The sequence below is a fragment of the Chrysoperla carnea genome, chromosome 3, assembly GCF_905475395.1.
Source record: "Chrysoperla carnea chromosome 3, inChrCarn1.1, whole genome shotgun sequence".
In the NCBI taxonomy this organism is placed as follows: domain Eukaryota; kingdom Metazoa; phylum Arthropoda; class Insecta; order Neuroptera; family Chrysopidae; genus Chrysoperla; species Chrysoperla carnea.
The window spans coordinates 7,110,284-7,124,629 of record NC_058339.1 but is presented as its reverse complement, the minus strand read 5'-3'; the positions used below and the strand labels follow the sequence as shown (position 1 = coordinate 7,124,629).

The window sequence follows — 14,346 nt, the reverse complement described above, 5'->3', positions numbered from 1 at the left end:
AATTGTTAATAAATATGACATAATTGAAGTATTTATTCGATTGCTTTTTATTATCTTTTCTAACCTTTCTAAAGACTTCCCCCTTTATTTCTTCAAAAAATTTGATGAAGTTCAAGTTTGTCCGAAAAAAATCATCCAAGGGGAGGATCTTCAAACAAAAGTTTATCATCATGGTAGGTCATACAGTCAACAAAATAAAAAAGCTCTTATATATTTTAAATTTTGTTTTATTTTTTAAATTTTCTATCCTATAAAGGTAAGTATTAAGATAATTATATAGTAAGTAAAAATATGGGTGGTTGCGTGGTTATAGCACTTGCCTAGCAAATCAAAGTACGCTGGTTCGTATCCTGGTGTGGGGGTAACATTTTTACTTTTAAATTAAATGAATTTAACCTGATTTAAAAATTTTTCCACTCTTTTTATAGTTTAAATTATCTATATACCCCGCCCTCTTGCTATAAATAACGTCAATTATACATATGTCATAAACCACTATTCTGTCAGGGGGTGGGAATTTAAATAATCATAAATAACGTCAGTTAGACATATGTCATAAATCACTATTCTGTCAAGGGGTGGGAATATAAATTATCATAAATAACGTCAGTTATACATATGTCATAAATCACTATTCTGTCAGGGGGTGGGAATATAAATTATCATAAATAACATCAGTTATACATATGTCATAAATCACTATCCTGTCAATCTCTCTCTTTAAAATCATGTTCTCCTGTTACAAAATATTAAAAATATGTACAAAATGCTAAAAATTTGATACTTTTTAATAGGAGAACATGTCATATAGTATATCTCACTCATATTCTCCTATTACAAAATATTAAAATTAGTATTTATAAAATTAAAAAATCGCTCGTTAAGACTAAAATTTGAAATTTTGTAACAGGAGAACATGTTATATATTTTATTCCCCTACATAACATATTCGCCTATTACAAAATATTAAAAAATTACTTATTTTGCTTACTTTTTTCTTGTACATGCTAAAATTTATTCTTGTTTTTTATAAGATTTTATAAAAAAGTAACATGTTCTCCATGTTCAGTGGTGGATTTACACTAGGGTCAGTCGGGGCTAGTGCCCAGGGCGGCAAATTTTCTAGGGCGGCAAAATTTGGAAACTGAGAAAATATTTTCAATACAATATATAATTAACTTCTTTTAAATAAACATTTTATTTTTCAAGAAATATAATTTATGCATTATGTATCAAATCAAAATTTTGTATATTATAATATAGGAAATTTAAGTGAAAACTATTAAAATAGTTTAATTAATTTATTTCCATAAAGGTTTGCAAAAATAAAATTTGATATTTTTATTTTCTGGAATTGATAAATTCCAGAAATATAGTTTTTTTGAAGAATTAAAAATATTTTCAAATTATGTATGTCTTTTTGATAGCAGAAACTTTAATTGATTAATGAATTTTCCTAAAATTGGAGAATTATCCATTAACACTAATTAATTTAAATTTAAAAGAACAGTAATAAATAATATGTAATACATAATAAATTTTCTGCAATTAATTAGTTTTCCTAATTTTTTTAAAATAAGATATCAAAACTATTAAAATAAAATTTCAGTCATAGGGCGGCATTTTTATCAGTGCCCCAGGGCGGCAGAAAGTTAAATCCGGCCCTGTCCATGTTACTTCACAAAAAAAAAAAATTAACTATGTTAGTTCAACTTTACCTACTTATGTCATAAATCATTCTTCTGTCAGAGGGTGGGAATTAAAATAACATAAAATATACCTCGCTTTCTTATTTAATTGTCGCTTTTGGTTCTCATTACAATTATCTAAAAAAATGACCATCTTGGCATAATAATTTATTTAATTAAAAATTAGTCGGGACAATGCTAGATACGAACCAAGGTCCTCTGTAACCGGAGTGAATTATACTAGCCACTACTCTAACTTTGACTTATTAATTACTTTAATAATGTAATATACATACCTTTTACTCACCTTTTTAAACTTGTTTTCTTAAATTTAGCATTTATTTTTCTTACCCATTATGTATTTCTTTTTCCTCACCTGTTTCAATAACCTTACCTATAAATGAATAATTGTAGTATAATAAAGCTATTCCACGCATCCTAAATGTCTTTCTTATAGGGTAAATTGACTATTTTTCAATCTCGTGACAAAATGATATTTCTTATTTTTGGATTAGTCCTCTGATATCTAAAATCTAAACACCGAAAGAAGAATAATTCAATTAGATATTTTTGCACATCCTATTTTAGCAAATCCATACAGAAACTTTCCCAATAAATAAAATTCCTACAACAATAAATTTTCCCAAATTGTGATAACTATAAAGGCAGTGTTAAAGATCAAGCCAAATTTTAAATAAAAAGGAAGTTTTTAGTTTGTCTCATTATCAGTTTGAAATTTGATTGAATACAACAATGGATTTAATTAAAACTTTTGTAATTTCCGTACTAGTGTTTGGATTTTTAGAAATTGGATTTTCGAATCCAATTGAAACAAGCAAGTGCAACAAAGTAAGTTAAAATCACTTTTGTTATATTTTAAGATGCATTGAATCTAAGATAGACGATTCGTTATAGTATAAAAATTCGGCCTTAGGCTCATACGTTGGCCGTGCAGCCAAAATTGCATGGCCATATCATTTTTTATCATTAAACAAATTATTTTTTATAGGCACCTGATGGCTATTTTTTGTTTCAAAATAGCTACTACAAATATCACAGCTACGCACAAACATGGTATAATGCATCAGAAACTTGTAAAAAAGAAGGAGGTGATTTAGTGGTAGTTAATTCAGAAGATGAGGCCTCTTTATTAATTCGCTTAATGGAAGAACATCCGGCTGATTCTGTTTGTTCGGAAGTTGGTTTCTATTGCTGGAAAAACTATATTCTCGTAGGATTTAGAAAATATACCGTATTCCAGATTAACTTATTGCAAGATGAACTCGATTCACCTCTAAGAGAGAGCAAGTGGAAAACAGTTGATGGTATGATCAGCTAGTCTAGATTTCTTTTTTTTTTTAGATGTTCAAATATTGTATTTAATAACAGTCCGTATGGCCACAATCTCCATTAACTAAACATGTATTTTCAATTTTTCATGCTGGAAAAACACTTTTATGTTTGAACTTTTCTTCTTGTGTCTTGTGTCATATTTTTTCTCGGCTTGTGTAAAGAGCCCTGATATTGATAGATATTTCAAAATTATGCTAACTAATGAATCTTTTTTTAAATATTAATAGGGAAATCACTCAACGAATCAGGATATTCTCGTTGGGCTCCGGGTAAACCAAATGAATATAGTGACGGCGAAAATTGTGGAACATTTTATCGTTATGGTGGTTTAAATGATTTTCCTTGCATTTATAGACAACCTTTTGTATGCGAAATTCCAGTCAACAAATGTTTTGGAAATAAGGATGAGTCAAGGTCAACAAAGCCTGAACAGGGGGTGACTAAACCTTCTTCAGAAACAAGTTATTACGGCTATCACACTCAAAATAATGATTATTCGATGGAGACAAATACGCTGCCCGAACGGGAGGTGACTGAATCTTCTCCAGATTTTAAATCTTTAACTGGTACCTTGAAACGTAAATTGGCTATAATGAAATCTGCTGAAAGGATAATGAAGCATTTAGATCCAGACTTTACAACTTCTTCAGTAAATTTTGACGATTTGGAGAAGGAAGTAGAACTGGCAAAGATACGAGACGAAAATCTGAAGCGTTTATCTGAACTGGAATTTCCAACTTCTGTATTGAATCATGAAGCTTCAGCGAGTGAAGAACATACAGTCAAGCCTTTTCACGCTAAGTGGAAAGCAATGTGGAAAGACCGACAAATATGGTGAATTGGTAACACCTAGTAATTTAAGTACAGCCGGTATTTGTACCGCTAATCATCAATTAGTAGCTTTTATAGTTTTAATTGTATTTTATAAAAATTTATAATTGTTGTTAAATAAAAGTAAAATTTTTCGTTAAATTACCTTTCAAACGAAACCAAAAAAATAAAAGTTATTTATACTTTAAATCGGCCGTGAGCAAAATGCTCATAACGTGAGTGCTAACGGGTTCTATAATCATTATTTTAATTAACCTTCACTTACCTAAAGAATTATTTTATCGTCCATTACCAGTTGATCCACAACAAACTAGTAATTCCTTTTAATTTATTAATTAGTCTAACTTTTCAATTGGTTAATTAGGATAATTGAATAAAAATAAATAAATAAATTCTTTATAAAAATATATATTGATTAATCAAATAAATGGTTTTAATAATACAAGACACACAAATATTCATTATTAATATTAGATAGGTACATAAATAATTCCTTATAAAAAAAAATCAAACAACTTAAATTATCGATTTCACAAACGAAGAACATTCAAAAAAAAAAATAATAATAAATTACTACAAAGTTTATATGTGTTGTAATGTAATGTACATGTTATGTAATTATATAATTTATTATTAACCCTATTTATAGAATTTAAATTAAACAAGTTTTGATTTTCAATTAATCATTTTAGGAAAGACTAGATCTCCAAATATTGGATTATAAATAATTCAATTTTGTTCACATTATTCGCACCGTGCGTGAATTTTATTGGAGGCGTTTTCATGGTAACGATACACTACTTTAATTATAGAATTGTATGGATGCATACATAATTGTATGGATTGCATTTATGACTTACATTGAAAATATAATATTATTGTCTCACAAATTTAAATAAATAATTATGATAATTAACATTTGAAAAATAATATTTGTGCAATTTGATTTCTTATTTTCACAATTTTTAATGCATTTAGTTTAATTAATTAGTGTTTTTCAATAATTTTAATTTGACTTTTTCTATAACACTAACATGTAAAGAATTACAAATTAGTCATAACAGCCTCCTTTTACGCCAAAATTTTTCACTGGTAGCGCTGGCATCGATTTTATTGTCCCTACCATGACTACGCACACAACGAATAATCAACTTTATAAATTCGCTCAATTAGTAAAATTTAAGTGACCCACAGACGATTCTTCCACTCTAATATTAGTTTCACAGTTCTTTGCAAATTCAAACATATATGATTCTATGTCTTCTAGGTAATGTTGAACAGTGAACAAATCAAATTATAATCGATTTTGATAACGCTTATTAGTTTCTTTTTTCTCTGAGACGGCTTAGAATCGTCTTTGGGCTATCGTCTAGTTTACATAATAAATATCTATCTTAGTAAATTAAGTAATTAATATTTTTCAAAATAAATGTAAGAAAACTGAAAATAACGAGAAATTTTGTTCAATAAATGTCTTTTATTGAAATTCAAAATTAATTTTTCAATTTTTAATAAATATTAACTTTTTACTTACAACTTTACAAATTTTGCATTAGCTATTTGAGCTTGTGAACAAAAAAAAAAACGATTTTACTTCATTCAATGTAAACTACGACTTTAGTATGGCATAAAAATAAATACAGGATGTACGGGCATATGATATGCGTAGAAATAAATCGTGAGAGAAAATACAAAAAAATTCAGCTCCAATAAGAATTTATAATCAATTGGCTCAAATTAAGTCAGGTGCGCCTTTAATTCCTACCGATAATATCATATACCCATACACTCAATATATCAATAATACTTAAATTAAAAGTTTTTTTTTTTTCTTTCTTAAATAAATAAAAAACTGTTTAAATATTTATTTCGAGATACAACGATGAGTGTATTTAAAAAAAAAAAATGTATAAGCGTAAAAATAATTTTTGTAAACCACATCGAACACTTAATATAAATAAAAAGTTTTAAAAATTCATCAAGAATTCATTTAAAACAATCGTTACATCGAACATTTATCGTAGAAGGTAAATTCCACACACAGAGACACGCGTGTCCTGAAACATGTAGCAGGGACACACAAGAAAAAAACATTTTTTTTCATCAAAGGCTGTCATAGCCTATTAAAATTTTAAAAATGAAATACATTTCGAAACATTTTCAATTTTGAAAATGTCCACTTCCTTCAAGATGTTACTTTTAAGCGTTCGGATGTGGGAGGTGGAATGCTGTTACAACTATTCGATTCCACCATGTTGTCGAATTTGATTTCTTCTAGTACCTGTAACAATGAAAAAATATATGGTTAGGAACAATTTCAAGAAAGTCAATGAAGTTAGAAGCCTAATAATTAGGGAATTTTTTTAGATTTGTTCATGTTAACAAAACGTTTTGTTTTACCAAAGTGAAAAGTAATTTTAGAAAAGTGTGACAGAACGTATAATTTAAATTTTAAAAAAAGCGATGCTTACCGAAATCAATTGATCGAGACCAAATAAGAATCCTTCTTCATGATTGCCTTGGACCCATGGTTTACGATGTGTTAATTGCACACCTTCTGGAACTTTATTAGTTTTAGCAAAATCAATCATCCAAACACCAACTTTATCATCATCGTACAACATGAAAATACTTGATCCAATCACTTCATGTTTACGGAAATATTCCGATTGTTCAAATTTGGATCGGATTTCTTTTAATCGTTCAATTAATTGTTTTCTTACATATTCACGACCAGCAATAAATAATGATAATGTAACCAAAACTTCATCACGACTTTTGACTCGCTTTAAATCGGTTACGGGTGGTGATCCACGACATTTCATTGCTTCTATGCGAAAACCTTGACTACAAGATGATGATTGTTGTTCACGAAATTGCATGTATCGTAACTTTGTAACAGCCTGTTTTTCATGCTCCTCTTCGGTGGGGGCATTTGGATCGACGGTAACCATTTTTTTATATAAATCTGATCGTGCTGTTGTTTTATCTACCTCGGATTCTAAGAATGTACGTGTACCCATTTTAATATCCATTACATTTGGATCTTTGAATCCATGTAATAAGTCTTGTAATTCAATGAATTTTTCACCCTGATAATCAACTTCACGGAAATACCGTGGAATAACATCTTTCATTAGTGGATCAGCTGATAATGCTTCGTATACTTCACGTTCAGTATTTTCACAACCTCCAGCACGTTTTTTCCATACGGTACCAGGTCCTGCTGGTGCTAAACTGTCTGGATGTCCGGATAATTGGAACCATTGATCGCTACGATTTTTTAACAATATATCACTTGCTGGTGCAGTTAAATCCAAAGCATTCTGGAATAATTAAAAATATTTTATTAGTTATTGTTTGAAAGAATAAATTAATTAAATTACGTTTTAGTGTAAAAAGATAAAAAAAGAAGATGAGTCAGTTGGAATCGTTTCTTGGAACCGCGAACCAATAGCATGCGACATAAGATTTTGAGCACGCCACCGATAACAATGTTCACTATATTTTATGAACGAACGAATGTTTGAGTGAAAAATTTTGAATTTAGAACGAAATTTACAATAAAAATAATATTTGTATTGGATCATAATTTTATCAAAATTACCGGATATTATATTTTGTTAATATCCGTTTATTAAAATTTATGTAAATCAATTGGATCCAACAAGGTTATCGTATACGTGTCCGAACAGTATATTTTTAATTTAAGAAAAAATATTATTTAAAAAAAAATTCAATTTTCAAAGAAAATGCACGTTTTGAATTTTAAACGAACAAAAAAAAATTAAAATATAAATAATCTTCATAAACAATTCGTGATTAAAAAATTAAAAACAAAATACCGGAAGAGGAAATACTAAAATAGCTAAAACATAAAAATTGTATGATAAAAATATTTTATATTATTTGATACTTACAATCGCTAAGAATTTCAATAGGGACATCTCTTCATCTCGATTATTTTTTGGTATGCTGCATACATTATCTGATGATACAGAACTTGTTCGGCTTGTACGACGCCATTTTTTAAAACCACTACTTAAACTTGACGATTTTGATGCGGCCGCTGCTGCAACCGTTTGTTGTTGTTGTGGTTTCGTTTGTTGTTGAGTATTGACCGTGGTTGTAGAAATTGATGATGATGGATGTCGTGACTTCCATAATTCACTTAAATCTAAACCTTTGTCGTTACTCTGTAACAAAATAAAATTTTTATTAATATTTTGCAGTACACTTTAAAACAAGGATCTAACCGTAAAATTTGGATACTAGCTTCAAAATCATTTGAAGCTCGTGACTTTAAATTTGCAAATAGATCAAATAAGTTCATTAATTTTCCTACAAAAAGCTTATGTTGAAATCTTACTTATCGTAAAGATTTCAGGATATATAATTAATTTTTTTATGTGAGCTTTCAAGTATTTTTGGTCATTATCATATTCCATCAGGTTTTAGCTAAATGTGAATGTATTAATTCATTTTTTTTTTAAATCTGTTACATCTTTGACTGTCACATGTCCCTAGCTGACCTAAGCAATTACCTCAGATGTTGGCACGCTTAAAATCGTTTGCACTCAGTCTATATAACTCTAAAGTCAATGGTATTCACCTTTATTTGTTTTCATTTTAACCACTAGATGTCAGGAGTGACTAACTTATTGTGGTTGCCAAATGAATTTTAAGAAAATTAAGTCTTGTAAGTCAAATTGAAAACAGATTTGTACGTATGCATTTTGAGAAACGCGTTGCCTGTACAAATTTTTAAACAAAGTATATATTTGATTTTTGAGTACATCAACCAATCAGTATATTTACATTTACTGATGTGTAAATAAAATAAAAAGTTATATATATTTCATCATTCGTGTAAAATCGTATTGTATCAAGAAATTAATAAATAAATCCTTAGTATAATTTTATTAAAAAAATCATTTCATTGACGTCAAACACTTATCATAAAAAAAAAACTGGCTTAATTCAAAAATACAATTTAAATAAATTAAAAAAAGAAAATTTTTTTTTTCTTAATTTAAATAAATCATTTTTTATAAAAGAATATAATTTTTACTTTATTTTAAACTAGATGGGCTACAAATTTTTTTTTTTAATTTAAACAATTTTTTTAAATTCAGGGGTTAAAAAAAATGTTTCTAACAAATTTTAAAAATGATAAAAATAACATTTCAGGAGATATCCTTCCCTAATCAACTAAATTATACTTTTTATGGGACAAGCTTTTCTTGTAATAAAAAGTAGAAAATAATTTTATCTATGAGTCACTCATACCCGACTATTTGTAAAAGTTTTTGAGGGCGCCCAATTTAAAATATCAAAAATGAATCGGAATGCCTCATCGATTTCACATACCTAATTATTTTTCGATTCATTCTTGATATTCAGCGCCTCAAGCTTTTACGGAAACCGGGAAGTCGATCAAATTTGACTTGCAAGATTTCCGCAAGGAATTTGGGTTAATGCTCTAAATTAAACGATGATTTGCAGTGGCGTCTTACATCATAAATATCATTACATAATGCGAAAAGAAGTGAAATTCAGTCATTTAATCGCGTTTAATAAAATTTTTAACTTACTAAAAAAAGTTGTGAATATATCCAATATGTAATTGATAATAATGAATTATTAAATAAATAATTACAAATAATTAATATTAAAAACATTATCCTTGTTATTTTCTTTGATCAGACAATACAGTGTACTTCGACAGACAGTTCTCTAGACGTAAGTACTACAATTGCACACGCACAGCAGAAATAAACTTTCTTTGTAAACAATAAATATTAAACTGAATATTAAATATTAAATAATGCACTATTTTATACTTAAATAAAAAATGGTCATTTCAAAAGCTACAGACGATATACTACCATGTTAAGAAATATTAATTATACCTCGTTTTATATAATTATTACAAATATGTTTAATATTAATTAATTTATTTATTCATTTAATAGTAAAATTTATTTATAATCAAGTCATTTTATTACAACAGTGGTCTTAAAAATCAAATCAAAAGCCGTAATTAGCCGTTCAATTAACTGCCTAGCCTAATCATTTAAATTTAGTTCCACTTTTTGTAACCTAGCGCTAAAACTCACATACTGTCAAAATGGCGTCGATAACCAAAAAAATAGGCACAAGTCTTTAGAATAAGATCGATTTCAAAAATTGAATTTCGATTTCAGTAAAAATAATGGGACGGTGTTAAAATAAAATTTGTTTATTGAATACCTGATAATTATCACTAAATGTAAAAAATATATCCAGTGACTTGGATGGATGATGTATTAACCAACCAAAATCCATAATTGGATTCCTCTTTTTTGGATGCATTGATTAATTTTAAATTATTTTTTTAAATTTTAATATAATTTTTGCCGTTACTTTATATATTCATCATTTATCATCGCCACTTAAATCTAAAAATAAATATATTTTTAGTTGATATTTAATTTTAAAAATTTATTAAGTTAAGCGTTTCGGGTTGTAATTTCAACAACAAAAATTTAAATAGGTACCTTTATATAATTTATTATTATTTTTACGATTAAATCATTTTTCTTTGCATAAATTAATTAAATTATTTAAAATTTATCCTTGAATTGTAATCTTCAAAAAATTAATTACTTGAGATATTTGATTTTTTATAAAATTTACACTGAGAGAAACTTAAAATTGGGAACTTGTTTAAAATAACAAATATTTAATTTTACATAGCTTTCGTGGACAGAAAAAAAGCTTAAAATATTATTATTTTTGCTATAACATTAAGATAGGTATATACATAGTACTTGTGAGAGAATTTCAAAAATTCAGAATGAAAATCTAGTATGGGTACTCTATGAAAGTCTTTGAATACCATAATAGGAGGCCCTACAAATGCGCCTATTTTGATTTGAGAAAAATTTGAATTAAAATTTGTAAAATTTCAGTACCACAGATATAGTTAAACAATTTATATATATATATATATATATATATATATATATATATATATATATATATATATATATATATATATATTTTTTTAAAAAACAATTTAAAATGGTAAATAAAAATAAAAATTAATTATTCAAATGTATTAGTTAACGCATTCTATTCGTATTTATTCAATTTTTTTATTAAATAAGAATATAAAATTAAATTGTTTAAAATAGAATTATTTTTATAAAGTGAAAAATATGCTGTTATAACCATATTTGAAACTATATAAAAATAGACGTAGGTATATAAAGAGAATATTTTAAAAGTATGTATTTATGAATAATTTTTAATGTTTTTTAAGTTTGCGTTTAAAAGGAAACGTAAAAATTCAAATGCACTTTGTCAAATGCATAATTATTTGTGATAAGAAAATTAATTCTAATTTTAAAAATACTTTTTTAATGTCCAAGCTTCAAGGCTAATATATTTTTAAAATTACTAGTTTTAAACCAGATAAAACTTAATTTAACTATTTTAAAAAAACTCGCTTCTTTATCGGAGGCAAAAATTATTTTTTAAGAATTATTCGGGATTTTCGATTGTAACTTTAACCAGGTAAAAACTTTATCCTAAACTTAAAAGATAAAATATATAAATTCATTTATTTCGGCAAAAAACTTTTTATTTCAAGCCGACGCTTCGCTGCTGCCCTCTTCTATTGAAGTTGTAATAATTTTTAACATAAAATTTTCATGGACACATTTCAATAAACTTTTTGTGTTCTTCATGGTTATATATTTTTAAATTTTAGTTAAAATAATTTGTAGTACGCAATTATTTAAAACTTTAAGGTCAATAAAATTAATTAACAAATCACGTTTGCAAAAATTATTATTTTTAATTTTTGTTAATTAATAAATATTAACAAAATTGATTTCATCAATAAAATTAAATTGCTCGATAATTTTATAAGTTTAACTGTGTTTACTAAGTAATCGAATTGGGAAATATTTCAAAAAACAATTGTTTTATTTATAATGCAACTTCCGTTATAAAATTAGTTAATAAGTTTTGTCACATAAAAATTTGAAAGTTGACCGATAAACCTCGTTAAATATTTACATAAACAAATTTTTGTTAGTTTTATTATTGAGTACACATACCCCAGAATGTAAGCGACATCGTAAAGTTGCTTTTCCACCGGTTGTAGCGGTTATAATACCCGCTGTACAAGATTGCCGGGCAACAACATGACAATATACAGATGGAACCATTGTTGATGTAATACACTCTTTTGTTTTGTTAAAATTTAAATAAATGCACATTTAGGAAGCACAAAAAATTTTTGTTTAAAAAAATATAATAAATTTTTGTTTAAAATGCACTAAAAAAAAACACCACTTTTGTCACAATTGCAATAAAATATAAAACTTGATTAGAAAGAAGCGTGTGTTTTTGTAACTTAATAAGCGTAACACGTTTTTTTATTTTTTGAAGTAATAATAATTACTGAGAAGACTTTTTGAGTTTTAAAAGTAAGTTTTTAACAATGTTAAACTGTTGTTTAACTGTGTAAGTATAAGTATACAATGAGCGGTTCAAGTTATTGTATTCTATTCAAGTAAGGAGGTATGTATAGGCTGGCCAGGCCATGATACTCTCATACTCACTAGTGTGTACGTCATACAAAATTTATTGTACTATTGTTGATATGTGCATACAAAATTATACACGTCAATTTTAACAACATCCATCCGTTGAATTTTGGGGAAAACGAAAAAATCACATAGAAGTCTTATTTCGCCTCCGGATCTTCTAGATATCCGATCTAGGACGTAACCAATTCTATAACTCCTGCTCTATGCAACGAGTTAAACAACTAGAGAACACCAGGGCTGAAAACTTATGAACGAGAGAGAAAACTGCTAGTGAATTACTCTGTGTCCTTGTCTAATCTATATGCCATTGGCTACATATTTGTTTAGATGTATTATTTCAATTGTGTCGACAGGTATTATTTTATTACTTACTTGAGAAAACTGCGGCCGCATATTGGAGAATATGCCTCTTTGTACAAAACAAATATAATACCAGACACAAAATCTCTATGCATCATATGATTATGACATATGACTATGACAAGGACACAGGGGAACTCACTGGCAGTCTTCTTTCTTCATCATATCGCATCCACTTACAGGTTAGCAGATTCCTTGCGTTCTCTATGTATATAAACTCTTTGGTTCTATGTGAGTGACACAAATTATGTGTAACCTCTCCGTGTCTATATTCTATTTTTGTAAAGAACATACAAACGTTGCATACTGTTATACAGCGTGTCGCATTTAAGATGACCCTCATATGTGTTATTTATAGGAATATCGATTTGAAATTTTGCAAAATCATACACGGTGATGGATCACATTTTTTAAGATACTTAACCGAATTCTGAACTTTAAACTCAGCCCTGTAACATACCTTTAAAAACACTTCAATATAGGATTTATATGTTAAAAACGCAAACAATAACAGCTCAAATCTATAAACTTCACACCGTGAAGCATATACACGGTTTAAAGATGAGCCTAAGAAAACGATATTTTTTGGGAACATCCTTAAGCCACACACTAATTTCTAGAAGTTATTTCAGAAATTGCCCCAAATTATGTGAAATAATTCTTAAGAAAATATTATACATAAATTCCTGGAACTTATGCCGTATAAAATAAAAATAAAATTTCCTACTGAACAATAATTCGATATTATTCAGTAGGAATTTTGATGACATCATAACTATGACGTTATAATTGAAATTAATAGGATGCCACTTAACTTCTAGACACAATTTTTAAAAGTGAACTTTAATCAACTGATAGTTTTAAAATTATATTTTTTTGAACCAATATTTCAAGACCAAAGATCTTAATGAACTAATTATCATTAATGGAATTTTACAATTATACTAAATACATATACAATGAGATAAAAAAGTCGTTAAATGTTTTAAATATCTATTGAAGTATGCGCCTTATGGATAATACTATGTATGATGGTTTTCAGACTTTTTGATCCAACTGTAGGTAGGTGTCTTATCAATGCGCTTGATAAAATTTATGAAATATTTTATCAAAATTTATCTTATTGTTATTGTCCACAATTAAAAATAAAAATTACGTTTAGAACTAATTAATTGAAAACTGACGTTAATAATGAGTTTTAATTAATTTACACGGTATCTATGTAGGTATGTGATTTTAAAATTATTCACTGAATGTTGAAGTTTTTCTGTTTAAACACTCTTATAAAAACAAATTACACCTTCCGCACTTGACAATTTTGAAAATATTTAAGTGGTCAAGAATTTAGAATTAGATTCTTACAATTTTTTTGTACAAACAAACTATTTCATTTTTTATGAATAATTCTTAAAATATGAATTTTTATAAATAAAAAAAACCAAAGATAAATGCTCAGAAAGAGCTTTTTGGATGCTTTTAACCCGATTATCTTGTTGAAAATTTACAGGAAA

General features: G+C 27.2%; 2 protein-coding genes across 5 annotated transcripts in view; one reads left to right on the top strand and one right to left on the bottom strand.

Annotated features, from left to right (window-relative positions):
* Positions 1-2,429: 2,429 nt before the first annotated feature.
* LOC123294576 lies at positions 2,430-4,007 on the top strand. Its single transcript, XM_044875653.1, has 3 exons — positions 2,430-2,537; positions 2,698-3,013; positions 3,269-4,007. Exons 1-3 carry the CDS (start codon positions 2,442-2,444, stop codon positions 3,877-3,879), a joined length of 1,023 nt encoding a protein of 340 aa, XP_044731588.1. The 5' UTR covers positions 2,430-2,441; the 3' UTR covers positions 3,880-4,007.
* A 1,378-nt stretch (positions 4,008-5,385) lies between these two features.
* LOC123294571 (inositol-trisphosphate 3-kinase homolog) overlaps positions 5,386-14,346 on the bottom strand; it is a 134,980-nt gene continuing 126,019 nt past the window's right edge. For 2 of the 4 annotated variants that reach the window (XM_044875643.1, XM_044875645.1), the window contains 3 exons: positions 7,793-8,068; positions 6,344-7,198; positions 5,386-6,153 (listed from right to left, as the gene is read on the bottom strand). In XM_044875643.1, coding sequence (XP_044731578.1) covers positions 6,058-6,153; positions 6,344-7,198; positions 7,793-8,068 — 1,227 coding nt within the window. In that variant the 3' untranslated portion in view covers positions 5,386-6,057. Of the gene's footprint in view, positions 6,154-6,343; positions 7,199-7,792; positions 8,069-10,124; positions 10,313-11,980; positions 12,182-14,346 lie in introns of those variants that run through there. The other 2 variants (XM_044875644.1, XM_044875642.1) reach the window with 2 other exon arrangements.

Excerpts from the sequence above, each read along its gene's own strand:
- LOC123294576 (XM_044875653.1), top strand. The coding sequence starts at position 2,442 with ATGGATTTAATTAAAACTTTTGTAATTTCCGTACTAGTGTTTGGATTT. Across the intron at positions 2,538-2,697 it reads AAACAAGCAAGTGCAACAAA|GCACCTGATGGCTATTTTTT; the intron begins GTAAGTTAAAAT and ends TATTTTTTATAG. Across the intron at positions 3,014-3,268 it reads CAAGTGGAAAACAGTTGATG|GGAAATCACTCAACGAATCA; the intron begins GTATGATCAGCT and ends AAATATTAATAG.